General features: G+C 60.9%; 1 protein-coding gene across 2 annotated transcripts; it reads right to left on the bottom strand.

Annotated features, from left to right (window-relative positions):
- Window positions 1–428: 428 nt before the first annotated feature.
- PTDSS2 (phosphatidylserine synthase 2) lies at window positions 429–24,217 on the bottom strand. Of its 2 annotated transcripts, XM_047774827.1 has the most exons (12): window positions 23,857–24,216; window positions 15,887–15,988; window positions 8,767–8,849; window positions 4,344–4,411; window positions 2,645–2,779; window positions 2,252–2,302; window positions 1,909–2,022; window positions 1,631–1,749; window positions 1,253–1,367; window positions 1,038–1,183; window positions 770–955; window positions 430–682 (listed from the first exon to the last, which is right to left on the bottom strand). In XM_047774827.1, exons 1-12 carry the CDS (start codon window positions 24,036–24,038, stop codon window positions 523–525), a joined length of 1,461 nt encoding a protein of 486 aa, XP_047630783.1. In that variant the 5' UTR covers window positions 24,039–24,216; the 3' UTR covers window positions 430–522. The 2 variants fall into 2 exon arrangements, with proteins under 2 accessions (XP_047630782.1, XP_047630783.1); XM_047774826.1 differs by having other exon boundaries at window positions 429–682; window positions 1,038–1,367; window positions 23,857–24,217.
- Between the last annotated feature and the right edge of the window lie 403 nt (window positions 24,218–24,620).

Here is a 24,620-nt window from a genome sequence, read left to right as displayed (position 1 = left end):
CCGTGGCTTTTACTTGTTCTGTCTGCTCGTGGAAGTGACCTCAGCTCTGCAGTCAGGAACCCTCGCCACCCCCAGGACCCACCCTCCCGACAGTGGCACCGGGTTGGGGTCTGACTCGATGGCGGCCCCATCCTCACACCCTCTGGCCAGAGGACCAGAGGAAGGGAAGGGATCCGCCCTTTCTTGGCCGCCTCAGCTGCTCCTGGACGATCGTCCTTCACGGGTGCTGGGCCGCCGGGGGGCCGGCAGGGCCCCGGGGTGCAGGGGGCGCCGTGGCCGTGCTCCTGGGCCAGGCTGTGTGGTTCGGAGGCACCGAGGGGCCGAGGCTGCGGGCTGACTGTGCAGGAAGGGGCAGGGGCGCGCACTCCCCAGGGCCGGGCTGCCCAGGGCGAGCCCGGAGCCCTGGGAGCCCACGGTGCGCCTGCACACACGCACGCACGCGGGAGAAGACAACACTCGAGGGCGGAGGGCTGCGGGAGGCTCCTGGCGGTGCACCTGGCTCTGCGCGGCCGCGGTGCCGTGTCAGTTCGGGGCCGGCGCCCCCTCCCGCTCCGCCTCCTCGGGCACCGAGGGGTCGTCGGGCCCAGGCGGGCGTCTGTCCACGCGGCCGTCCGCCCTGGCCTGCCCGTCCCTGCTCTGCTGCTTCTGCCGCCGCGTCTCCTTGTACCGCAGCGTGATGTCCCTGCGGGCGGCGGGGGCCGGGTCAGCCCCGCGCAGCCAGGGGCTCCCAGCGGGACAGGCAGGGCCGGGGGCCGGGGCGCGGGCTCACCGCAGGAAGAAGCGCCAGACTGTCCAGGTGAGGGCCAGCACGGAGCCGAGCGTCCAGCACTGGGAGATGTAGAAGGGCAGTGAGAGCGTGAGCGTGTGCGGGTCGTACTTGACCACGATGAGCAGCTCGGTGGCCGTGATGGCCGCCACCAGCCAGGCCTGCTGGCCCAGCTTCTTGTGGGGCTTCCTGCGGAGGGAGGCGCTGGCGGACGGCGGGCCCAGGGCCACCCGCCCGCCCGCCCCCGCCCGCCCGTCCCCGCCGGCCTCACGGGTCGTCCATGAAGTCGTAGATCTCCCGCATGGCCACGCCGCCCACGTTGACGAAGAAGACGAGCCGCAGCAGGACCAGGTAGTGCTCGGGCGGCATCCAGAGCACGAACTTCAGGTAGAAGGTGTTCAGCTCTGCCAACAAAAACTGGGGGCAGAGGGGGGGTGCGGGGGAGCCCGGGGCCCAGCGGGCCGCGCGCCCGAGGCCCGGCCTTACCACCAGGATGATGCCGCACACGGCCAGCCAGCGGCGCAGGCTGGAGGCCGGCTTCCACTCGAAGCGGACCCAGCTGTAGGGCGTGAACTGGAAGGCGATCCTCTTCATCTTGCCCCTGGAAGCCCGGCCGTCAGCCTCGGGCAGGGCGCAGCCCCCCGCCCCAGAGGCGGCCGTTCTGGCCGCGAGAGGGACCCACCCGCAGCCCCCAGGGCTTCACTTGGGGGCGCGGCCCGGGGAGGCATGGCCCCGAGAAGGGCCCGCGGGGACGGGCCCCAGGTGGAGGTTACGGGAGGCAAGATCCTCGCCCAGGGCCCCTCGCAGAAGGGCCTCAGGGGCCACGTCCCGGCCCCACAGAGCAGGGCGGCTCTCCAGGCGTACTTGTAGGTTGGAATGTTCCAGAGGCCCTGCCACTTGTACGTCTTCAGCGACAGCCACTCGAGGGTCTTCATGCCGCAGTAGATGCCCAGCCCGTTGCAGACAAGCACGTCCATGATCCACTGGGGGCGGGAGCCAGGTGGGAGGTGGGTGCCGGGGACCCCCTGCTCCAGCAGCCCTGCCTGGGGAGGCCCTGGGCTGGGTCCTCCCCGCGGTGGGGCGGCCGGCCCGTGTCGGGGGCACAGGGCTCGCAGCAGGCCAGGCGGGGGGCGGGCACCTACGTGGTCCCACCAGCACTCGCTGAAGTTGGGCAGCTGGTGCTCCAGGCTGTACTCCAGGAACTCGAACATGACGCTCACGATGCTGCACATCCACCAGTCGCGGATCATCAGCGTCTGCGGGCCGCGGCCGGGTGTCAGGCCTCCCCCGCCGCCGCCCCGGCGGAGGCACTGGCGCGGGGGCCAGGCCCGAGGGCGTGCAGCCGGGCCGCAGGCCCCACCGGGCCTGGAGCCCAGGCGGCCTGACCGCCGTCCCTGGAACCACGGCCTGGCATCCCACGGCTGGAAAGGGCCCAGAGCCCAGGGCAGGCTCCAGGCCAGGGGTCCCGCCCGAGGAGGCGCCTACCTTCAGGTACCAGCCGATAAAGTGTGCGGGCACGAAGCCATCCAGCTTGTCCTGTGGGGGCAGGGGGCAGGCCTCAGGCTCGGCCGCCCATCGTGAGCCAGGAGGGGACCCCGACACGGCCAGAGGCCATCCTCACAGGAGGTGCTTGGCCCCTGGGTCCCCCACACCCTGCTCCTAGGGGGCGTAGAGGCTGAGGGGAGCCCTATGTCAGGTGGGAGCAGGGCCAGCACCCCAGCCCGTCTGCAGAAGGACTCAGGTTCCAGAAACCACCACACCCGGGGCAGCACCCGGGCGCTCAGGAAAACTCTACCAAGCACCACCCTGGGAGGGGGTGCAGCGCCAGGAGGGGCCCCAGAGCTGGCACTGGCCTGGGAGCCCTTCCCGGGCACTCACCCAGACGTTGTGGAAGGGGTCAGTCTTGTTGTCCGCGTCATAGATGAGGCAGTTTCCCCCGTAGTCCCTCTCTGGCAGCGGCACCCCCAACCTGGGGTCCACGTACTTCAGAAACTGGCGGCCGTCGTGGACGGTCTGCAAGGCCAGCGCCCGTGTCAGTGGGTCAGACGAAAGGGCAGACAGAATTCCTCAGCGAGTCCCTTCCAGGTGAGCCCTCAACCAGACGTGTGCACACCCGTGGTCACAGTCGCCAGGAGGTGAGGGAACCCAGGGCCCATCCAGGCCGAGTGGACCCACCACACGGGGCGTCACTCAGCCTTCGAAGGGAGGCGGTCCTGACGCAGCTGCCACAGGACGGGCCTCGGGGACACGACGCTCGGTCGCAGAGGGACACACACTCTGAGAGCCCACACACGGGGTCCCTGGAGGAGCCGGATCCACAGACACAGGAAGGAGCCGGCGGGGCAGGGCCAGGGGAGGGGCGGGGGCGTGTTCCATGGGGCAGAGGGTCCCTTCGGGAAGACGGAAAGTTCTGGAGCTGGGCGGCGGCGAAGGTGACACGGCCGCGTGAATGTGCTTCATGCACCTGAGCTGTGTGCACTTAAAATGGTTTAGATGGTAAATATTATGGTGTTTTTTTGTACTATAGCTTTTAAAAACTTGTAATTCACTTCAATAAAAATAAACTGCATAGAATTCTACATACACACGCGTGAGCACACACGCGTGTACAAGGGAACTGAGATAAGCTCTGTGGATTGCCTCGAGGTCAATGTCATGGTTTGATACTGTCCTACGTACATGTGTAAAACCGAAATGCAGTTGGAGTTCTTACTGTGGTGCAGTGGGTTAAGAATGCAACTGCAGGAGCTCCTGCTGGGGCACAGAGGAAATGAATCCGACTAGTGTCCCTGAGGATGCGGATTCGATCCCTGGCCTTGCTCAGTGGGTCCCGGATCTGGCGTTGCCGGGAGCTGTGGTGTAGGTCGCAGACGCCGCTCAGATCTGGTGTGGCTGTGGCTGTGGCTGTGGCGTAGGTCGGCAGCTGCACCTCCGATTTGACCCCTAGCCTGGGACCCTCCATGTGCTGCAGGTGAGGCCTTAAAAAAAAATCCACACCGGCTGCCAGAGAATATTCTGACCAAGGCAAGTGCTGATGGGATGAGAGAGACAGCAGCTCTATGACGTGCTGGGGGACCCCTGGGTGTCTACCCTCTGGAGGTGAAAGCAGGAAGACCCTGCTGGCTCCCGCTGACGAAGTCTGAGGCCAAAGACACCATCAAAGCGTGCTCACTCAATGAGACAGAACAGGCAGTAGTCATCAAATCCTGATCCAGGACTTACATCTTGCAGGACGTGTGCCCCAAGGGGAGAGACACATGAAGCCATAACTGGTCAACCACAAAACCGGAAAGGAAACCCCACCACGACTGGCCCAGCTGCCCCCCCAGCCCCCTGACACGCAGCGCGCCTCATGTCGTGGAGTCAGGCACGCAGATCTGCGGCACCTGCAAAGCAGAGGCTGCCCACCGGGCTTCCCCAACGGACCCATCATGCCCAGAGGCCCCGGCCCGCTGGGTGGTCGCTGCTGAAGGCAATGGTTCCGCTCTCCTCAGGAGCCCAGGGCTGGCGCAAAGCCTCCTCTGCCACCTTGCGCTCTCACCTCCCCCAGTCCCTCCAACCAAGGAAAACCGCTTACCTGGAAGAGTATAAAGATGAGAAACAGCTCGTAGACCACACTAACGCAGAGCCAAAACCTCCAGTAAGCTGCAAAGACACAGAGCACAGTGGCGTTAGAGAGCGCCCGCCCGCGGTTCCAGGCAGCCTGACCCAAGCGTGGCTGCTGGACTTGCGTGGCCTGTGGCGGTCCCTCCTGGGTCCCTGCAGAGACTTTAGAAGCAAGATCTGACCCAGAGTTAATTTACGCACAGTTCAGTCTCTCCCCGAAAGGCTTCCTTCCTTTTCAACTCTGTTCCTGTCCTTAAACCTTTCATTCCCTGTTCCTGGGTCACTGTGGCGGCACAGGAGGCCTGGGACCTGCTCGACAGGAGCAGGGACAACACACAGCCTTGTGTTACTAGGGACGCGTCTTCCTTCACCATGAAGTAAGTTTGCAGGGTCTTGGTGGACACCCTTCGTCATGGTAAGAAAATCTGGGTTGTTTTTTGTTTGCTTTTTAGGGCTGCACCTGCAGCATATGGAGGTTCCCAGGCTGGGGGTCGCACTGGAGCTGTAGCTGCCGGCCTACCCCACAGCCACAGCAACAGCAGACCCAAGCTGCGTCTGCGGCCTACACCACAGCTCACGGCAACGCCAGATCCTCAACCCACTGTGCGAGGCCAGGGATCGAACCTGAGTCCTCATGGATGCCAGTCAGATTTGTTTCTGCTGAGCCACGACGGGAACTCCAAGAAAATCTTTTAATTACCATGCGTGAGTACGAAAATCCCTTCTTCTGCATTTACAAGGACCAACTTTTTTCTTTCGTGTCAATGTGCTGAGTGATATCAAATTTTCTAAGGGTAAACCCTCCCTGAATTCCTAGGAGCCTGTCTTAAGTTTCAACCCGCACTCTGAGGAACCTGTCCCTCCCGCGACGTGGCCCCGGCGACGGCAGTCCGTGGGCCGTGTCGCACACCTTAGGGCTGCCCAGGGAACAGCTGGATGTTCTCTCCACGGGAAACAAGGTGGGGGCCGAGGTGAGGCGGTTCTGGAGAAATCGCCCTGCGGCCCGTGTACCGAATCGCCACACGGCACAGCCTGAACTTAGGTTTTGACTGTACGTGTCAATTACAGCTCAGTGAAGCTGGGAAAAGAATGAACGTGTCCCCTGGAATGCTTTCTTTTGGCCGCACACCTGGCACATGGAAGTTTCAGGGCCAAGGATTAGACTGGTGCCACAGAGGTGCCAACATCAGATCCTTCGCCCACTGAGCCACCAGGAAGCTCCCAGGACTCCTCTCTCACCACCCCCTTTCCATACTCACAACGAGCCCAGCTTTCCCTGGGGGGTGAGGTGGTGGGGAAGGGAAGGTCAGTAACTGTTCGAAAAAGATAGCTTTCACCTTCACCACCCTGTTTAGTAAAGGCCTAAGATTATCTGCTTTTCCTTTGCTTAAATCCATTAAAATAAAACCCCCCAAAACACTAGACTACTTTCTCTCGCCATGGTACGTAGCAGCTTGATGTGAGATCTCAGTTCTCAGACCAGGGCCTGACCCTGGGACACAGTGGTGAGAGCGCCAATTCCTAACCACTAGACCACCAGGGAACTCCCAGCAGCCTACTTATAAAAGTGAGTTCGCCATGAATAAAACAGGCCGTGCTCACAACTGGAGATCCGAGGCTGAGCCAGGGCTACTGAAGGGAAACCTCGAGGTCACCTATGACCGGACCACGTGCCCTCCTGCCCTGGCCTCAGCGGAACGAGGACAGGCAGCTGAGCAGCGGGAGGGGGCCAGGCGTGGCCCCCCAGAGGTGAGAGAGCTCTGTGGGACCAAGCTCCCTGTGCCATGAGTCCCGGGTAGCAGCTCACCACACAAGCGTGAGCAGCAGCTGCAGGGACAGCCCAGCAGCCTCGGGACTTGGGCCTGACCTGCCTGCGGGGAGATTTATGAGAGACCGACCTCATACACGCAGGAAACCCAAACACAGGACATTCTTAGGAAAGTTGGCCGACGTATTCTGAGACGCTGGGGATAAACAGCTGATGCGACCAACATTCTCCGTGCCCCGAGGATGGAAAAAGCCTGGAAAATTGTCTCTGGTTTGAGGGCTGCAGCAGCAGGTAGAGGGCCTGGCCTCCACCCGAGTCACACTGTCCCTCGGCACACAGGCCACTCCTGGTCCTCCCCCACACGCCCACTCAGATGACAAGGGCCACCAGCTCACTCCCCATCACGCTTGCCCTGGAAAGCCCACCAGGGACCCAGACCTGCCCACCCCCGCCCCTGAACCCCCAGCAGCCCTCCTCCTAACCCCCACTGCCATCTCTCCCCGAATCACCCAGAGGTGCCTCGAACCCGCCCCGCTCCCCAACCCAACACTCTTCTCTTCTCCGTTGGCTTTTTTTTTTTTGTCTTTTTGCCTTTTTCTAGGGCCGCACCCACGGCATATGGAGGTTCCCAGGCTAGGGGTCAAATCGGAGCTGTAGCCGCCAGCCTACACCACAGCCACACCAACACTGGATCCACAGCCCACTGAGCAAGGCCAGGGACTGAACCTGCAACCTCATGGTTCCTAGTCAGATTCGTTAACCACTGAGCCACGACGGGAACTCCTCTTCTCTTCTCCGTAAGCGTCAAATCTGGCTGACCCCACAGCACTAACAGTGTTCTCACATGCTCCGGCTCTCGGAGGGAACCCCAGCTGAAAATAACGACCACGAGGGGAAGCGTGCCTCATTTGGGACTGCAGCCAACTTATTTTCCAAATAAAGCAACTCCCTAGGAAGGTCGGCCTGGAGCCTCGAGTCTGCTCCCCTACCGCTGCGCCGAGCCCAGGCCAGAGGAGGTCGGGAGCTGTGCAGAGACCCCCAAAGTACCTCCTTTTTGTAGCCAGAAAGCCCCTCACGCTGTTCCTCCCAGCGTGCAGGTGGAGCTGGAATCGAGAATCTGGGATCTCCTGCCAACCACTAGGTTAACGAGAAGGCGCCCCGGGACAGTCTCCCTGCCGTGAAGACTGGCAGAGAAACAGCAACCAGACTAAAACCGCAGTGGAAGCTTTCAGACAAAGGTACTGCATCCTGCCAAGTGACCAGAAGCCGGAGCCCAGGACCAGCTGCCTGGCCCCTGTCCATCCTGCTCAGGGCTCTACTGGGTGCCTGGTGCCTCAGCCACGGACAAGCACTGGCTGAGCTCTCAGCAGCCCGTGCTTCCTCCCAGGCCCACCTGACAAGCACTGGCCATGCCTGGTTTCTCGGGGCAACTCTGGTGGTTTCACACGTCGTCTCACTTTCCCGCCGCTCTCGTCAGGCGTCCGCTGCCCTCTGAGGGTGGACTGGATGTGCCCAGACCACCAAGAAGGTGAAGGTCCCGCTGCCTCAGAGCTGGGCAGGCCTGGCCCCTCCTCAGCCCTTAGTGGGGGCCACACCCTGCAGCGGGAGATGCTCGCCAGAGCCCCTGGGCAGGGACCACGCAGGCTTCGTCCAGCACCAACATCCCCACCAGGCACTAAAGGGGCAGAGCACCGGGGTGCCTCGGCCTCGCTCACAACCACAGCCTCACTGGCCCCTTCCAGAGGGTAGCTGGGTAGCACCCACCAGCCCCCCAAAGCTCGTGCCCTTGAGCTGCTCCTCCCAGGCCTGGGACTTCCGTCGCGTGAATAATCAGACATGTGCACACAGGTGTCTGTGCAGAAGTTCACCGCAGCCTGGTGTCTCACCGTGAGACAGGAGCCTGGATACACCACCCAGGGGACTGGTGAGGCTCACGTAGCGCATTCAAACGAGGGCTGAACAGGAGCCTTCGAGAAGCCGCTTGTCAGAGTAGAAATGCATGTGGACGCGCTCGTGTCAGACCGCAAGGTGAAACCACGCGTGAGCGCCACCCTTTGCACAGCTGCGTGCGTCTCTGCACAAACATGCACGGGGACACTGAGCAGTGGCTTTTTTTTTTTTTTGGTGAGTGGTTTTATTTTTATCTAAAAATATTTTCTGTATTTTCCAAATTTTCTATAGTACATACACACCCTTACTGAGCTGGAAACATGTTACTAAATTGAGCCCCTTCAGGAAAACTGGCTAGGCCCTGCCTCCAGAGCTGACCCCCGGCAGGGTAAGGAGTCCCCACGCCTTGGGGGCGGGGCAGAGACAGGAGAGCCCCGGGAGCACCCCAACAGCCGGGTGGGCCCAACCGCACTGGTGGCCGGGGTGCTTCTCTACCTGCAGGCAGACTGTCCTTGGACAGAGGGGCCAGGCGGCGCGGGGCACGGGGAAGGTCTGAAGGAGGGCCAGTGGCCGCAGGAAGAGGAACTTGGAGACAACTGTGAAATTATCCCCTCCGCCCGGCAGGGAGGGGCCCGGCGGGGGGCCAGGACATTCACACGCAGCAGCACAGACACAGAACGAGCCTGGGAGCAGCAGGGCCACACGGGCACACACGGAAGGAGAAATGGCAAGTTACCTGGATGAGGTCTGGAAAATGGCCCGTCTTTAGCTTGTGTGACTCCAAAACATAAGAAAACCAAAATACTGGCCACAATACCTCTGCAAATAAAGAACAAACAGCCCCTCAGTGTGCGTAAGCGCAAAGCAGAGGGAGGGACCCCCAAGGACGCCCACGGTGACAGCCCCAGACCCCTGGAGGGCAGGCGGGAGGAAGCTGGGCCTCTGTGGCAGGGAGGCTGGGGGGCCGGTCACACTGCCCCAGCCTTGACAGCCCCTGGTCCAGCTCCAACCACCTGGAGGCAGCACCCCCCCCCCCCCCCCCGCCGCCCAGAGAAGCCCCCCGGTGGCAGGCTGCGGGTACTTTAGTGCCAAGTGGTACCCATGAGGCCGTGCTTCATGGTAAAAAGAACCCAAACCCCAGACTGCATCCATGATGCTCCTGTGTTCACCAAAGCCCTACCATGGAAAGATGCTAGGGTCGAAGGGCTTCCCGGTCCGCCCCAGCAGGGTCCCGTCGCTATTTCCAGGGAGCTCTTGTATCCTACGGGGACCCAATCCCAACAGGACCACTGCAGCCACGAGGGGACGGAGCGGAGGCACTGGGGCCACAGCTGCTCAAAATGCACGTGCTCCCAGCTCCGGCGCATGCTGCCGGCCCTGCCCCGGACAGCGGTCACACCAGGATTCACCCGTCCCACGACATCCAGCGCTGGCGACCAACATGAAGCCGCTGTGCGCACAGATGAGAGATTCAGCGGGGGCCCAGGGCACCACCTTGGGCTTCTGGCCCGAAAACACCCGCCCTCTGCCTGCTGGAGCACTGGAGCTGAGGACAGAGCCCTCCTGTCCCCCGCACACCTGCCCACCTGCCCGGGAGCCACAGGCATGTCATACCCGGGGGATGACAGCCACCCTTCCGGTGCTCAGTGCCGGGGCCGCTCGACGCCCTCCCACCCCAAAGAGAGAGAAGGCAGCCACCAAGAGATGGCCTCAGGCCTGGGGGTGACCGCGTGGAGAGTCACCACGAGAACAGAACTGAGGGGACGCGACCCCGGGGCACCCAGGCCCAGGTGGTGGGGAGCAGCCTTGTCCCCCACCCCGCCAGGTCGGCCTCATGACCCCATCCTGGGGTGCACACCTTCCTATAACGTTTACAATTACCTGGGAAACCATCAGCCAGGAGGGCTTGCTTCTAAAGAAAAGCAAAGCAATTCCCTTTAAAATAGTCTTTTAATAACATCCACGGGGCACAGCGGAAATGAATCCCACTAGTATCCATGAGGAAGCATGTTTGATCCCTGGCCTCTCTCAGTGGGTTAAGGATCCGGCGTTGCTGCGGCTGTAGCACCGATTTGACCCCTAGCCTAGGCACTTCCATGTGCTGCAGGCCCTAAAAAGCAAAAATAAATACAAAAATCAAAGAGTCTTAATTCCAGGACAGGAAAGTTGCAAAGGTAGTGCAGAACCTCCCACAGTCCCTGGCCAGTCCTGCACTGCTGACATCCGGCCGGGCGCCCCCCGCGCCCCCTGCCGCCAGTCGGTGAGCCCACACCGACACGGTGACCAGAGCTCACCGTGTTTTTCAGGTTTCTTCGGTTTTTACCTGACGTCCTTTCCTCTTCCAGGAGCCACAAGAGAGTCAGTCCACACATTTCCTTAGGCTGCTCTGGGCCACGGCAGTCTCTCAGACTGTCTGGTTCTGGACGACTGGGCTGTTTTGAGGAAGAGCGGTCCTGCGTTTTGTGGAATGCCCCGAATTACGGCTGTTTGGAGTCAGATCAGGGCAACCGGGTTTTCGGAAGTGAGATCGCCGATGCAAAGGACCATTTTCGCATCACATCAAAGGTACGCGTCATCCTCACGATTCTGGCTGTTGGTGCCACCCCACCTCCTTCCCGGGGTGTGTCTGGCAGCCCCCCCGTGTGCCCTCAGGAGGGAGGCCTCTCTGCACAGCTCGAGGGGAACCTTCCGCCCGGGAGCCGTGCCTCTGCTCCTCGACGCACTGTCGCCTTCCCTCATGGCTCTGCGTGCACGGACTCCAGGGTCTGCCTTAACACTTGGGCTCGTGACCCAGCCCTGGACTGCGGTGCAGACCGCCGCAGCTCCGGCCGATGGGAGCACGCGCTCAGCTCCCACCTCCCTCTCACACCCCCCATCCTTGTGGGGGTTTGTACTGTTTTCCTGAGCATCCACTTCCTTTCTGCTGCCAGGACACGCTCCAGGCCCATCCTGGTGACTCCCCGCCCCAGCCCTGGCACTGGCCCTTCCTCCAGGGGACCTGGCTCCTCTGCTGGCTGACACAGCAACAAGACGTGTGTGGCCCACCCGTCTCTCCATTAGGCTGGACGTGAGTTCCCGCCTGTGTCTCCAGCCAGGGTCTGCTACCCACGGGTCACCCTCCCTCCGTTTCCTGTAACCTCCCGCTCCAGCAGTGAGACCCCCGGCCCCACCTGCTTGATCCCAGCAGGGACAGCTGTTTACCTGCTTCGTCGCCAGAGCACAGCTGTGTCCCCTCACTCCTACAGACCCCACTTGTTTCCAAGGCCACTGAGGTCGGCCCCTTCCCTCCAGGACCTCAGCAAGGGAACCTTCTCCTGCCACGGTCTGCTCTCCGTCCTGGATTCGCCAGCCTCCGAAGTGACTTTTTATCTTATATACTTAGGTTTGCTCTTTGAGTTGTTCTGTCCTATGGGGTGTGTTTTCCATTTCGCCGCCACACGGAGCGGCTTCAATACCCTAAACGCCCACGCTCCACCTATTCATTCTCCCGTGCCCCCGGACCACTGAACTCTGTTTGGCCGCCCCTCGGCACGTGGAGTTCCCAGGCCAGGGATCAGATCTGAGCCGCAGCTGCCACCTACGCCACAGCTGTGGGGACATAGGACCCTTAACCCACTGTGCCGGGGTGGGGATTGAACCTGCGCCAGCGCTCCAGAGATGCTGCCAACCCTCCTGTGCCACAGCGGGAACTCCCCGTTGATCTTTTTGCAACTCCTCCAGAATGTCACAGAGCTGGACTCACACAGTGCGTAGCCTTTTCAGACTGGCTTCTTTCACTCAACAATGTGCATTTAAGCTTCATCTCTGTCTCCACGGTCTGACAGCGCATCTCTTTTCATCACGTAATGAACGTGCCAGTTTACCCACTCACCCGCTAAGGACATCTTGGCTGCGCCCAAGCTTTGCTAACTATGAACAAAGCTGCTGCAAACATCCACACACAGGTTTTTGTGTGGATCTGAGTTTTCAGCTCCCTCGGGTGAAAACCAAGGCGCACAACTCTGGATTAGGTTCCGTTCTGTGAGAGGCCCTCCAACTGTCCTGCGGGGGCCGCGCCGCCTGTACCCCCGGTGGCGGGGAGGCGTCTGGTGCTCCTCTCCCTCACCAGCACTTGCTGGGGCTGTTTAGCTCTGGCCATTCTCGTGGGCGCGTGCCGCGGCCTCCCTGGCGGCACGTGGTCCTGGGCCCGTTTCCTCTCTGCTGTCCAGCTCTTCGGCCCAGCTAGTAACTATGCTGCTGGTGTTCTTACTGCTGAGCCTCGGCAGCTCTCTGCACAGTCTGAAGACAAGCACCTCATCCGATGGTGTTTGGCAAGTATTTCCCGCCAGCCTATGGCTTGTCTTCTCTCCAGCTTAGCAGAGTGTTTCGCAGAGTAGCTGCCGATGTTAACGAAGTCAGCGTGGTTTTTCCTCCACGGTCACGCCTTTGGCGTTCTACCTAAGAAGTTGCCATCAAGCCCACGGTCACCAGACTGTCTCCCAGTCTTCATCAAGAAGTTCTATAGCTTTCTAGTTTACATTTAGGTCCAGACTCCCTTTCAAACGAATGACTGTGGCAGCTGGAGGGTCTGGGTCTGCACTACCTCCCGCGTGGGTGTCTGCTTATCCAGCACCCCTGCTGAAGACCCTCCTTCCCCGCTGAGCTGCCTCTGCCCCCGCCAAGGGCCAGGGCCATGTCTGGGGGGCCTGTGTCCTGGCTCCCTGCTTGGCCCCTGCCTGCCACCCCATCCGGGCGGCTGCACACTTTGCAGCCAGCCCTGACGCCAGGTGGTGTCAGCCCCCGACTGCGCGTCTCTTCAGTTCTGTGAACGGGTCACACATCCTGGGTGTTGGATGCACAACACATTTGTATTTTACACGTACTGATTTATTTACACGGGCGTACATGACCACAGACATAAGCATCCCAAATGTCCCCAAACGATAAATGGGTCTGGGAGCAGTGGGCTGCCCACACAGCAGACCACCCCTCAGCACAGAACCAGAACAATCGCCGACACACACACACACAGCAAACGTGGGTGTCCCAAAGCCATCGTGCCTAGTGGGAGGGGCCGGACACAAGGGTGCCTGCTGAACGAGACTGTTCAGCGGGCAGGAAGGAGCTGTGGGGACAGATCTATGGTGGCCTGCGGCCAGCAGTGCGGGCTGACTGTGGCCTTCAGAGGAAACTCCACGTGCACCCCCCCTGGTGGTGGCCCACAGATGCGCTGTGTGTTTTCAACAGACATGTGTTATATTAAATTACACATCCATCCAGTCGACTTAGGAAGAAAAAGCCTATGTCCCCAAAGGTCCCTAAAAAGAATAATGACACATAAGCCGAAACTGAAAGCTCAAGGAAAACAAACCAATCTCCTGAATTATTAACATCGCAGAAGTATTAATTTAAAAAATAAACATGACCTTCAGGCAGTATCTTACATAGGCGAAACCTTCCCCTGAGAGCATCAAAAGCTCTGACATGGTAAAAAAATAAGCCAGGCCCGGCAGCCTCTGGAGAGCCTGGGGAGCCTGGGCAGGGGGCTGCCCCCGGACCGCCTGGTCACAGCCCAGGCAGATGTGGGCGAGAACGGATCAGCGTGAACCAACCCACGCGCGCACACGCAAAGGCTCCTGGAAGAAGCAGCAGAGCCTCGGCAGCTGCGGTGGGGACGGAGGCTCCCGGGAGGAGGCTCCAGGCCCCACCAGCGACTGTGCTGTCCAGTGTCCCCAAGGCACAGAACCTCAGAGCAGAGCAGTGTCCAGGGGTCCTCCAATCCCTACCCCCCTGCCCTCCCCGGCCCCTCCCTTCATCGCCCTGTTGCTGGCCAGATGGTACCTTCTCTGCCCACTGCCCCAGCCTCTCTCAGGCGGGGACAGCTCAAGAGAAGGGCCAGTGCAGTATGAAGACGGGGGAAACGGCCCCACGGCCCAGGGCTGTGGTTCTGGGCAGCGAGGCTGGGAGGTGCGAGCCCCGCCCCGGCCCCCGCACGGGCTCTTCTTGCTGGGAGGGGCATGTGGAAACCACGCTCTTCCTTGTGACGGCGCTCGCCTGGTGACGTGGCAGGGGCTCCTCTCCAGCCTAACTTCACAGCTGCGGGGGGACACCTCACCAGTGTGATCAAGGCCTGCTTTTGGGCGCTTCCTGCCCAGCTCTGCTGGCGGACGCCACAAACATGCCATACCAAGTGCTGGTACACAAATCCCCAGAAAAGACCATGTTCTACTTGGAAACCTCCCCTCCCCCGCCCCGAGGCAAACACGGGGCTCCAGCCAAACAGCCCCACGGTCTCCAGCATCCACAGGTCCAGCACCCCCTCACCGGGCCCCACCCGGAGGGGCCCAGAGAGCCAGCTCCCTCCTCTGCTCTGGACGCCACCACCCACGCCCGCCCGGCCTGTAGTGCCATCACGCGGGGCTGGGGAGGGCCCAGGCGTTGGGCAGGTGTTGGGATAAAGAAGAAGACGCAGCAAAGCCGACAGAGCCAGGAGAGGCGGGAGGAAACCCCGCAAGGTGGTGCAGCTTACAAGGGCAAGACACGCCCCCTCATGCCCTGGACCCTGAGGCTGAAGGTGAACAAGCCCAGGCCACCAACTAAAGCTGACCACCGGCCCCCCTGGCGCCTCCAGGCTCTGGACACCTCCTTCCACCTCTGTCCCTGCCTGGCCTCCTCCAGTTGTGCCCATAAGAGCAAGAGGGGCCTGTGAGAGCAACGGGGGCTTCATGGGAGCAGAGAGGGACAGCCAAGTCCATCCAGGGTGGAAAGCGCACAGGAACGAGTTCTAAACCAGCTGACCTTCCCCACGCACTTCTGAGACTGGCCCCAGAATCCACGGGATTCAGGCAAAGGACACAAACCTATCGGCAGAGCTCTTTCTGGAGATGACACCAAGAAGGGACCACCTGCCACTTCCCGCCTGAAGAACAGGGTGGGCCACAAGCTTTCAAAAAGCCCTCTTACCAACAGAGGGGAGAAGAACGGCGCTAGCTGATGGGGCCCCTGCCCTCACCAAAACCCCAGCCGTCGTCCTAACTCAGTCACTGTGACGCTCCTGCCTTAGAGCAAGAGACGCACCTTTGGGCTTCATCCCTTTCCAGCCAGAGCCCCTGACCCCCTGGAATTTCCCAAGTGCTGAGGCTCAGGCTCGGGAAGTGTCTCTGTTACACTAAGGAGGTGACCTTTGGACTCTCCCCTCTGCATGGGAGCTGGCTGCCAGGGCAACCGACCAGAAGGTTAGAGGGTTGGAACGCTCTGCCCACCCCCAGACCTCTGGGCAAAGACGAAGTCAACCACCAGTGGCCGAGGTAGCCTGTCACGCGACGAGGGAGGCCTCCATCACACCCAGGGGGACCTGGAGCTCCCAGGAGAGGGTACGGCCACCCCACCCCTCCCCCAGACCACGCCCCAACGAACCTCTCCCATCTGGCTGTTCCTCCATCTTTTTTAGGATAAACCTCCGTGATAAATACGTAAAATGGTTCTCTAGTTCTGTGAGCCCCTCAGACAAATTATCAAACCCGAAGAGGGCAGTGGGAGCCGCTGATCTAGAACCGGTGGGGGGTGACCTGCACTGGCGCCTGGGGGTCTCAAGGGGGAGGCGGGCAGTCCTGCGGACGGTGGCAGAACGGAGCTGACCTGCAGGACACTCTGGTGGCGCCTAGAGTGCTGAGTGGTGGAGGAGAAGCCGCCCCCAGAGGAACTGACTGGAGCCCCTCCCCAGAGCCGCTGCGCCACGTCCTCGTCTCCCATGAGCGCGAGTGCGGCGTCAGCTGCAGGCCACGCGGGAGCCGTGCCGCGGCCCCGGCACAGGCAGCAGAGGGGCTGAGACTGCCACGCGGCCGGAGCCCCCGCCCGTCTGGGCGCGGCCCGGGTACCTCTTGGTGTTGTAGGCCGTGTCCTGCGGCGTCTCCTCCAGCAGCGTCACGTAGCCCAGCACGCAGGTGAGGATGAAGAGCACCGTCAGGGTGTGGGCCCGCCTGCAAGGCAAGCAGACCCGTCAGTGCGCCGGCTCACGACGCGCCCCAGGGGAGCGGGCTCCGCCTCCAACCTCCTGGCAGGCGACCCCCGAGGGCTCTGCGCCTGCCACATCAGCCCCTAGCCAGGAAGGGCGGGAAGAGTGGCAGCACACCGCGGGCCTGGAAGGTGACCGGGCAGCAGGTCACCGGCGCCCTACGCACGTGCAACCGAGCTTGTCCGCGCCATTCGTGAGATGTCCCCATCTGAGAGAGGGACAAGGATGACAGCAGGGAAGGGACCCGACAGAGCGAGGACCCAGGACCCACAGCCATACCCCCAGAAGACTGCCCAGAGAGAGAAGGCTGCCCAGGGCGGGTGAGACGTGGGCTCCTTGCTGTCGGGCCACCCAGACTTAGGCTCCGGAGCCTGGCTGGGAGGCGGCAGGCAGCCCCGAGTCACCGCCGGGGCCTCTGCATGTGAACGGCGGCCTGCAAAGAAGCAGAGACCCGGCTCCTACACTCAAGAAGTGGCGTGTGTCCTCGGAGAGAGGGTGCAGCCCCTCCCTTCCTAAGTGAGGACACCACCCGCCGGAGGGACGTCGAGAAGACGTCACGCCCTCACGACACACACACACACAGCTTCGCGCCCAGGACTTGCCACGGAGGGTTAGCTCCTCACCTCCCTTCAGAATTTGTTGAAATATATAGTAAAGAAATGAAAAGGGGGGTCTCTGCCCTGGCACAGCGGGTTAAGAAATCCAACTGCAGCGGTGCAGGTCTCTGCAGCGGCTCGGGTTCAATCCCCGGGCCAGTGCCGTGGGTTAAAGGATCTGGAGCTGCCACAGCTGCAGTGCAGGCTGCAGCTGTGGCTCAGATTCGGTCTCCACAGCCTGGGAACCTCCAGGTGCCACGGGCGGGTGGAGGGAGCCAAGAACTGGGAGAAAACCCACGATAACATACCTGTACACAGACTACGTAAAGAACGCTCACAACTCGGGAAGTTGCCATCCTGGCTCAGTGGTTAAGGAATCTGACTAGGAACCAGGAGGTTTTGGGTTTGATCCCTGGCGTCGCTCAGTGGGTTAAGGATCTGGCGTTGCCCTGAGCTGTGGTGTAGGTCACAGATGTGGCTCGGACCTGGCATTGCTGTGGCTGTGGTGTAGGCCGACAGCTGTAGCTCTGATTAACCCCCTAGCCTGGGAACCTCCATGTGCCACGGGAGCGGCCCTAAAAAGCAAAAAAAAAAAAAAAAAAAAAAAAAAAACAACAAAAAACTCTCTCGTGAAAAAATGGACAAGTGACTGAACACACATTACTTCAAAAAAAAAAAAGACAAACAACTGGCCGACACCACGCAAGGAGCAGGGCAGCGTCCCCGGCTGCCGAAGGGAAAGCAACCCTGCAGCAAGCAGATCAGCAGCGCCAGCCCACGGCGCGGAGACTGAGCCGCGACAGCACAAGCGCTGGGAGGTCTGCAGCAGGGACCCGGCGGACGTTGCAGGACCAGCGCAGGCCCCGCAGGGCCTTAACAAGGTTGAGGGCGGATGGGAGACAGGAGCAGGGCCGGCGCGTGGTGTGGTGTGGGAGGCGCCGAGCCCCGACCTGGAGCCGCACGCGGGCGTGTGTCGGGGACACAGCGGTACCTCGGCTGACATGATGTGTCAGAGCACGGGCGGAGCTGCACGGGCGCAGGCTGGTGCAAGACCCGGACGGCGGCCAGACCCCATCCTGACCCTGGAGACTGACCCTCCCACCTCCCCATCCTGATGCTCCTGCGTATTGACTCGTGCATCTAACTTTGACAAGAGCCTGCCAGTTGCCATAAACAATTCTACCAGGACTGTAACGGGAATTGTACGAATTAGTGCAGGAAAAACTGGCCTGTGAGGAGACGCTACCAAGCGAGAGAGCCCCTGTCCACAAGACAAGGGGTCGTCTCCGCAGTCAGATGTTAGTTGATGTCCTCCAATTACGTTTCGTTTTCTGCATGAAAACAAGAACAGGAGCTCCCGTCGTGGCTCAGAGGTAACAAACCTAACCAGCATCCCTGAGGAGGCAGGTTCGATCCCTGGCCTCGCTCAGTGGGTTAAGGATCCGGCGTTGCCGTGAGCAGTGGTGTAGGTTGCAGATGCGGCTCGATCCCGCGTTGCTGGGGCTGTGGTGTAGACTGGCAGCTACAGCTCTGATTCGAGCCCTAGCCTGGGAACCTCCATATGCCGCGGGAGCGGCCCTAAAAAGACAAGACACACACACACACACACAGAGTTCAGTCAGGTTTAGACAGACCGGCTCCGAGTGAAGGAAGCAGCCCGTGTACTCTTCGCCACATTTAACACCAGGAGTTCCTGCCGTGGCGCAGCGGTTAACGAATCCCACCAGGAACCACGAGGTTGCGGGTTCGATCCCTGGCCTCGCTCAGCGGGTTAAGGATCCGGCGTTGCCGTGAGCAGTGGTGTAGGTCGAAGATGATGTGGCTTGGATGTGGCGTTGCTGTGGCTGTGGTTTAGGCTGGTGGCTACAGCTCCGATGAGACCCCTAGCCTGGGAACCTCCAGATGCTGTGGGAGAGGCCCAACCAAGAAATGGCAAAAAGACAAAAAAAAACCCCCAACCCCCCCAAACCAAAAAAACAATACTGGTATTCGAACGCTCAAAACTCCTATTTTAAACTGTTTTATTTTATTAAAAAAAACCTTTCCCCCCCTTTTGCCACATTCCTAGCATATGGAAGTTCCCAGGCCAAGGATCAAATCTGAGCTGGAACTGCGACCATGCTGGGGATCAAACCAGCGCCTCCAAGGACTTGCTGGACCATTAACCCACTGTGCCACAGCGGGAACGCCCTCATTTTTAACTATCTTGATACAATTCAACATCACAATTGAGTCCTAGGCCTCAGGAACTTCAGGAAAGCCTCAGCCGTTCAGCTGAACTCTGCAGAGTAAACATTCCAGCACCCAAGAGATCTGTGGAGTAATAACTGTGGCACGGAGACACTTCACAACGTCCTATTTCAGACCTCCACCCCCAAGGTCTCCTGGAAACTCGTCCTCTGCTGGACGTTAGCCTACGTCTACCAAGAGAGGGACCCGGGGAGCTCAGCTGGCTCTCCTGGGTCTCGGACGTGGCCTTAGGCTTTCCTCCCCAGAGGGACATCAGGTTTCAGTGGGGAGAATGAGTCACTGAGAACCCTCGAGGGCTGGGGCATCTGGATCATGAGGTTGACAACGACAGGGTCGGGGTCTTTGTCGCCTTGGCTCCACGGCTGGTCGGAGCTGTAAATCGCAGAGTCGAGGTCACACAGGGCGGTGGTGGGGGCCTGGGGTCTGAGCCCCAGCACACCCGTGTGACCGCATAACCCTTGCCCTGAGGCGATGAGCCCAGGGCACGTGGTCCCAAGGGACACAGACACTAAGTAGCCCCAGAATACCTGCCATGTGCCAACAAACCCTAAGCCTTTCCTGAGCTGTCATTCCAAATGGGCAAGACAAACAAAGGGCTGGATGTGGGGGGGAAGCGGAATGCGGGTGAATGGGGAGGCCTCGCTCAGGACACTGGGGGCACCGGTGCAAAGGGCTGACATGGGGCTGGCCCAGCCAGTCCCAGAAGCGGGGAGGCCACAGCTGGAGGCAGAGGGCCTACCCCGTGAGGCCGACTTGGGTCGGCTGAGCAGGGGACAAGGCAGGCCCGAGGGGTGGTGCGAACGGCTCATCTGGATCTGCCCAGAAGGTGCAGCTGACAGACTGGACGGGAAGTGGAGCCGGCGAAACCTGACCGAGCAGGATCACTCAGAGCGGGCGGTGTCCAGCTCCAGGCCTGTCTGGACAGGCCTGCCAGGGAGAAGGCAGAGCCTGTGGGACGGCACCGGGCAGACCTGCGTCCCACTGCGTCTCCAGCCTACATGGCAAGGGTGGCCCCTTGGCCACTGACTGCAGAGGCCGGGGCTCACCTGGCCTGGTGAGCTTCATAGGGAGCAACCCGTGGGAGTGAAGTCAGAAATCAAAGCGTGCGAATTGGCCCCAGCATCCCTCCTTTCGAGCCCAGCCCAGCACGTTCTCCTCTCCAGGCTTTTCTTCTGCTGCCAACACCAAAGCTGAGCTCAGATTTCTCATCAGAAACCACGGAGGCCAGAAGAAGTGGGCCGAAGTTTGTAAAGCAATGAAAGAGACATTACACCAGGTTCCCCCATCCAGCAGCAACCCCTTCAGGAGAGCAAACGAACCCCACGTTCCCGGATGGAGGACGGAGTGCACCGGTGCCAGCAGACCTGCTCTAAAAAGGTTGCCCTGGGAACCGGGCACCCAGCAAGGAGGACGGAGCCGCTGAAGTGGGAAGGGTGGGCAGATCAGGTACCGTCCTGGTCCACACTGTCTGACAGGGGCCACCCGGGGGAGCCAGAGAGACAGAGATGGACCCGACGTGGCCAAGTAGTGAGGCTGGGGTGGGAAAGTCAGGACCGTCCAGAGACCTGAGGAAAGACGTTGGCGCAAGGGGCACCCGAAGGAAGGCGGGAGGCACCCAGCAGCGCCGGCAGACAAGCAGCAGACCCACCTTGTCAGCGCAAGGCCCACGCCCTCCAAGACAGACCGTCCCCCACAGGGAGGCCACTCAGCACCGTGAGGACTCAGACGTGCTGAGCGGGGGTGGCTCAGGACGCAGGGAAGACTCCCTGTCCCTCCCAGCTGCCAGGGCTGGGCAGTGGCATCTTGCCCCACCTCCCTGGTGCCCAGGAAGACAAACTTATCCTTTGGTTGAGAGGCTGACAGATGACCTGGGGATCCAGACCTAGCGTGAGACTGGCCGTAAATCCTACAATTCTGGTCACTGGGCCAGGACGAGGGCATGAGGGCGTGGGCTCCCGGCCACGGCGAGAGGAAAATACCCAGTCGCCAGTCCCCCCTCCAGAGAGCACCACCCTCATCACGCCGACTGGGCAAGGAGGCAGCTGGCCATGCTTTGGCCCGGAAAGGCCAGGACCAGAGGGCCTGTCCCAGGCCTGCAGGAGGCACCACGACCACAGACCTTCCTGGCCTGCTGGCCAGCATGACCAAAGAGGCGTGAGCTGGCAAGCCATGCTTCCCAGACATGGGCAAAGCTGGCAAAGCCCAACCCACAAGGACCAAGAAAGGCGTTTCCCCGGACCTGGGGCATCTAAGATCTACCCCACTATCCTCAGGACCGCTGGCAGACGTGCTGACAGCAGAGCCCTGGAGTCGCGTGCTCCCGGAAGGCTCTGGGTTGTAAGACGTGGGCACGTGTGAGTGTTTCTAAAACAGCCCCCACCTCGGCCCCGACTCCAAGCGTGGTAACCACCGGTGATTCACCTGTCGGGGGCACCTGCACACCCTCGCTCTGGGTCTGTGGTCCTGAACTCCTCCCCAAGGAGGCTTCCAGGTGAAGACCACCACGAATGGCATGAGAGGCAGCGTCTGTGCCACCTCAGACCCCGGAGGTCCTCTTGCCTCTTCCCTCAGCCCAGTTTGAGGGAGCCCAGCCTTGGCTCCAAGGTTGAATCCTAACTCCATACTCCGTGGCTGACAGGTAATAACAAAGCAACTCCAGATCCTTACACACACCTCCAAGAAGCCCAAACTTCTTTGAAAACAAAAACTGTTTCCAGTTCTTGCTGTGACACAACAGGGTCGGCGTCATCTCTGTGGCACCAGGACGCAGGTTAGAGCCCCCCACCCCCCACTCCGGCACAGCAGGTTAAAGGGGGCAGCGCGGACGCAGCTTCGATGTGGGTGGCAACTGCGGCTGGGGTCTGCGCCCTGGCCCAGGAACTCCATATGCTGCAGAGTGGCCAGAAAAGAAGAGAAAACCTGTTTTCAATCATGCAAGGGCTCTTTAGTAATTTGGGAATATACAGTTATTTCCACAAATATAGACTTTTAGGTCTTAGTGTTTACTTTTTTGTAATATTCACTACTAAATTCTCTAAAACACAAAACAAGTGTCTTTAAAATCCCAGCATAGCAAGTCAGTGATGAGAAAATACCAGCAAGTCAGTGACAGAGGAAAGTAAGCGGCTCCGGCTCGCAAGTAAAAATAACTACCGCTGGTGCGGCAATATCTGGTTACTTGCCTTGAGGAAACTCTAAGCTGCTTCCCCTGCACAGGTGAGGGGAGGGCAGGGACGCAGCAAGAACACACACTGGCACACCTTACACCTGTGCTGGGGAAGCTGGAGACACACCCAGGAAACCCATGAGCCAGGTACTGAAACTGGCAGCCCTGTCGTACGCCCTCCCCACAGTTAAATCCGGCTACAGCATGTGTCCCTGTGGCCAGGGACCAGGGGACTGGCAGGGGGTTTGTGGGTGGTAGAGGGCTTCAGCATCCATTCAGCCAGCATCCTGCGCCTTCTGAGGGTCCAGGACCGGGCCAGAATCTAAGCTTCTTGTTTAGTTCTCTGCTGTAACCCTAGAGCAGCAACCAGCACCCCCAACATGCACTGAATGAATGGGAAGGAAGCAAGCCCAGCGATGCCCCAGGGCCTCAGTCTTCAATGGTCCCCAGCTGGGCTGTGGGAGGATGGTGCCCTCTCTCCTCGGTCTGAAGGGCACTGCCCTCTGAGCAGGACAGCTGACAGAGAGGCCTGATCCACTCACAGAATGTCCAGCAGGGTCCCACTGCGCTTTGGTCACCAGCTCTAGGGCCACCTCCACTGAGGAGGACACCCCATCCCTCACTCCTGGCCACGTGAGCACAGCACCTTCCCAAAGCAGAGCTGGGAGGCTGCCCCCACTGCTGCAGAGTGACTCTGCCAGATGCAGGGCCTCCCCAGGCACTTCCCTGTCTCTCCAGAGTCAGACACAACCAGGGCACCAATGGCCCCACGAGCATGGCTCCATCAGGCTCTCCTCCTGTCCTGATCGCATCTTCTCCAACAGTTCCAGAGCCTGTCTCTCGAGAGCTGCTTCCACGTGGCAGCCCTGCTGGCTACATCCCTGTCTGTCTTTCCCTTGGGCTCTAGGGACCAAAGCCACATCGACTTCACCTCTGTCCCCAAGGCCTTCCACAGGACTCAACTTCAGCTGGACGTGAACTGAGCAGCAAAGAACGGCCAGAGCCCTCCTCGAAGGAGGCACACTTTCTAGCGTACCAGGTCTGTCTCTCTAACAAACAAGGGAAGAGAAGCTCTGACAGGCAAAGGGCAGCCAAGGTCACTGGGCCACCACGCACAGGAGCCTCACCCGGGACCTGTTGGTCCCACGCTAGTTTCTTGGACCCTCAAACACAGAAGGGCCCAATTCAGCCTAAAGCAATGTCATGAACTCTTTCTTCCAAAAGAGGCCCTGGCAGGGAGGGGCTGCTTGCAGGGACCTCTCCCCGACCCCCACTAAGGCTGACTGGAGGACAGGCTGACCCCGAGGCTTGGCTAGGCGTGAGCTGCACAGGGGTCAAGGAGCTGGCCTGGCAAGGCACAACTAAAGATCGGAAGAACCTCTACTCCACCAGGTGCACGCAGCCGTGGCACGAAGTAAAGTGTTGCTGCTGCTCGGCAGGAGCGCCACGTGCTAGAGGAGCAGAAGACAACTTGCCACCGCATTAGCCCCGTCAAAGGGTACCAAGACCGAGGGCAGCGCCAAGCGTGGACAGCGAGGTAAGGCGAAGCCTTTCTGAATGATTTCTGAGCCAAGTCAGAAGAGGCAGAAGCCAGAGGTGGGGGCTGGACCACCGAGGAGGCCGGCTCGGGGCAGGGACGGGCTGCCCCGGGGTCCCGCGGGCCCTCCCTCCACCCCTCGCTCTGGGGCAGGGTCAGAGGTGAGGAGCTGGGGCAGGGAAGGGCCGTCCCCGGCTCCCGCGGGCACCCCCACTGCGACCCCGGACGACGGGGCCACGCCCCTCGCGACCCCAGCGGCACCGGTGCGAACGGCCGTCCCTCACCAGAAGAAGGTGTTCGTGCCGTCGTCGTAGACCTCGGACTCGGTGCTGCGACGGCCCGCACCCGGCCCGCTCGCTCGGCCCGCGGGCCCGCCATCCGGGGGTTCCTCCAGCGAGGCCTTGCCCACGGGCACAGGAGACCCCGGCCACGGCCCCTCAGCGCCCTTGCGCTCGCCCCTCCGCATGGCGCCCCGGCCCCAGCCGCTCGGCCCGGCGCCTTGACCCCGCGCAGCCGAATCACCGCGAGACCACCGCGCGAAGGGCGCCGGGAAGGGGTCGCGGCGCTACCTCTCCAGGGTCTCCAGAGAGCAGAGGCAGGGGGCGGCCAGAAAAGGGCGGGCGGTGCATTGTGGGGCAGGTAGTCCGGGCGCTTGGGCCGCGAGGCGTGCTGGGACCCGTAGTTTCCGATGTCACGCGTTAGAAGCGGTGCTTGCTGGGTGTGATGCCTCCTGGTTGCTAGGTAACCAGCGCACACTAGCGGGAGGAGGGGCATCTCCACCTGCTGGGGGCTCTCGGCTGCCCCAGATCCTCTTACCTAGGTGGCATGTTCCCGCAGGGGAGTTGCGACCCAAGCACTTCCCCTTTCCTGATACCCCGGGCTCAAGCGTGTTCTCAGTCTCTACTTGGAGCTCCAGACTCTAAACTGTAGCCTCCTCTTGGTGGCCAGAGGGTAGTTCTGAAGAAAGTAGTAGACGTGCTAATCTCGGTAGACTCAAATTGTTAGCGTAGATAGGGCCCCCTGCAAAAACATTTAGGTCTGAGCCGTT

The sequence above is a fragment of the Phacochoerus africanus genome, chromosome 4 (genome assembly GCF_016906955.1).
Source record: "Phacochoerus africanus isolate WHEZ1 chromosome 4, ROS_Pafr_v1, whole genome shotgun sequence".
Classification (NCBI taxonomy): domain Eukaryota; kingdom Metazoa; phylum Chordata; class Mammalia; order Artiodactyla; family Suidae; genus Phacochoerus; species Phacochoerus africanus.
The sequence above is the reverse complement of the archived record's forward strand: the minus strand, read 5'-3'. Positions and strand labels throughout refer to the sequence as shown.

Bases quoted from the DNA above. Each gene is read 5' to 3' on its own strand.
- PTDSS2 (XM_047774826.1), bottom strand. From the start codon at position 24,038: ATGCGGAGGGGCGAGCGCAAGGGCGCTGAGGGGCCGTGGCCGGGGTCT. The intron at 4,412-8,766 runs GTAACTTGCCAT...GTGTCTTTGCAG, and splicing joins ATTTTCCAGACCTCATCCAG to CTTACTGGAGGTTTTGGCTC. The intron at 683-769 runs GTGAGCCCGCGC...CGCCGCCCGCAG, and splicing joins GTCTGGCGCTTCTTCCTGCG to GGACATCACGCTGCGGTACA.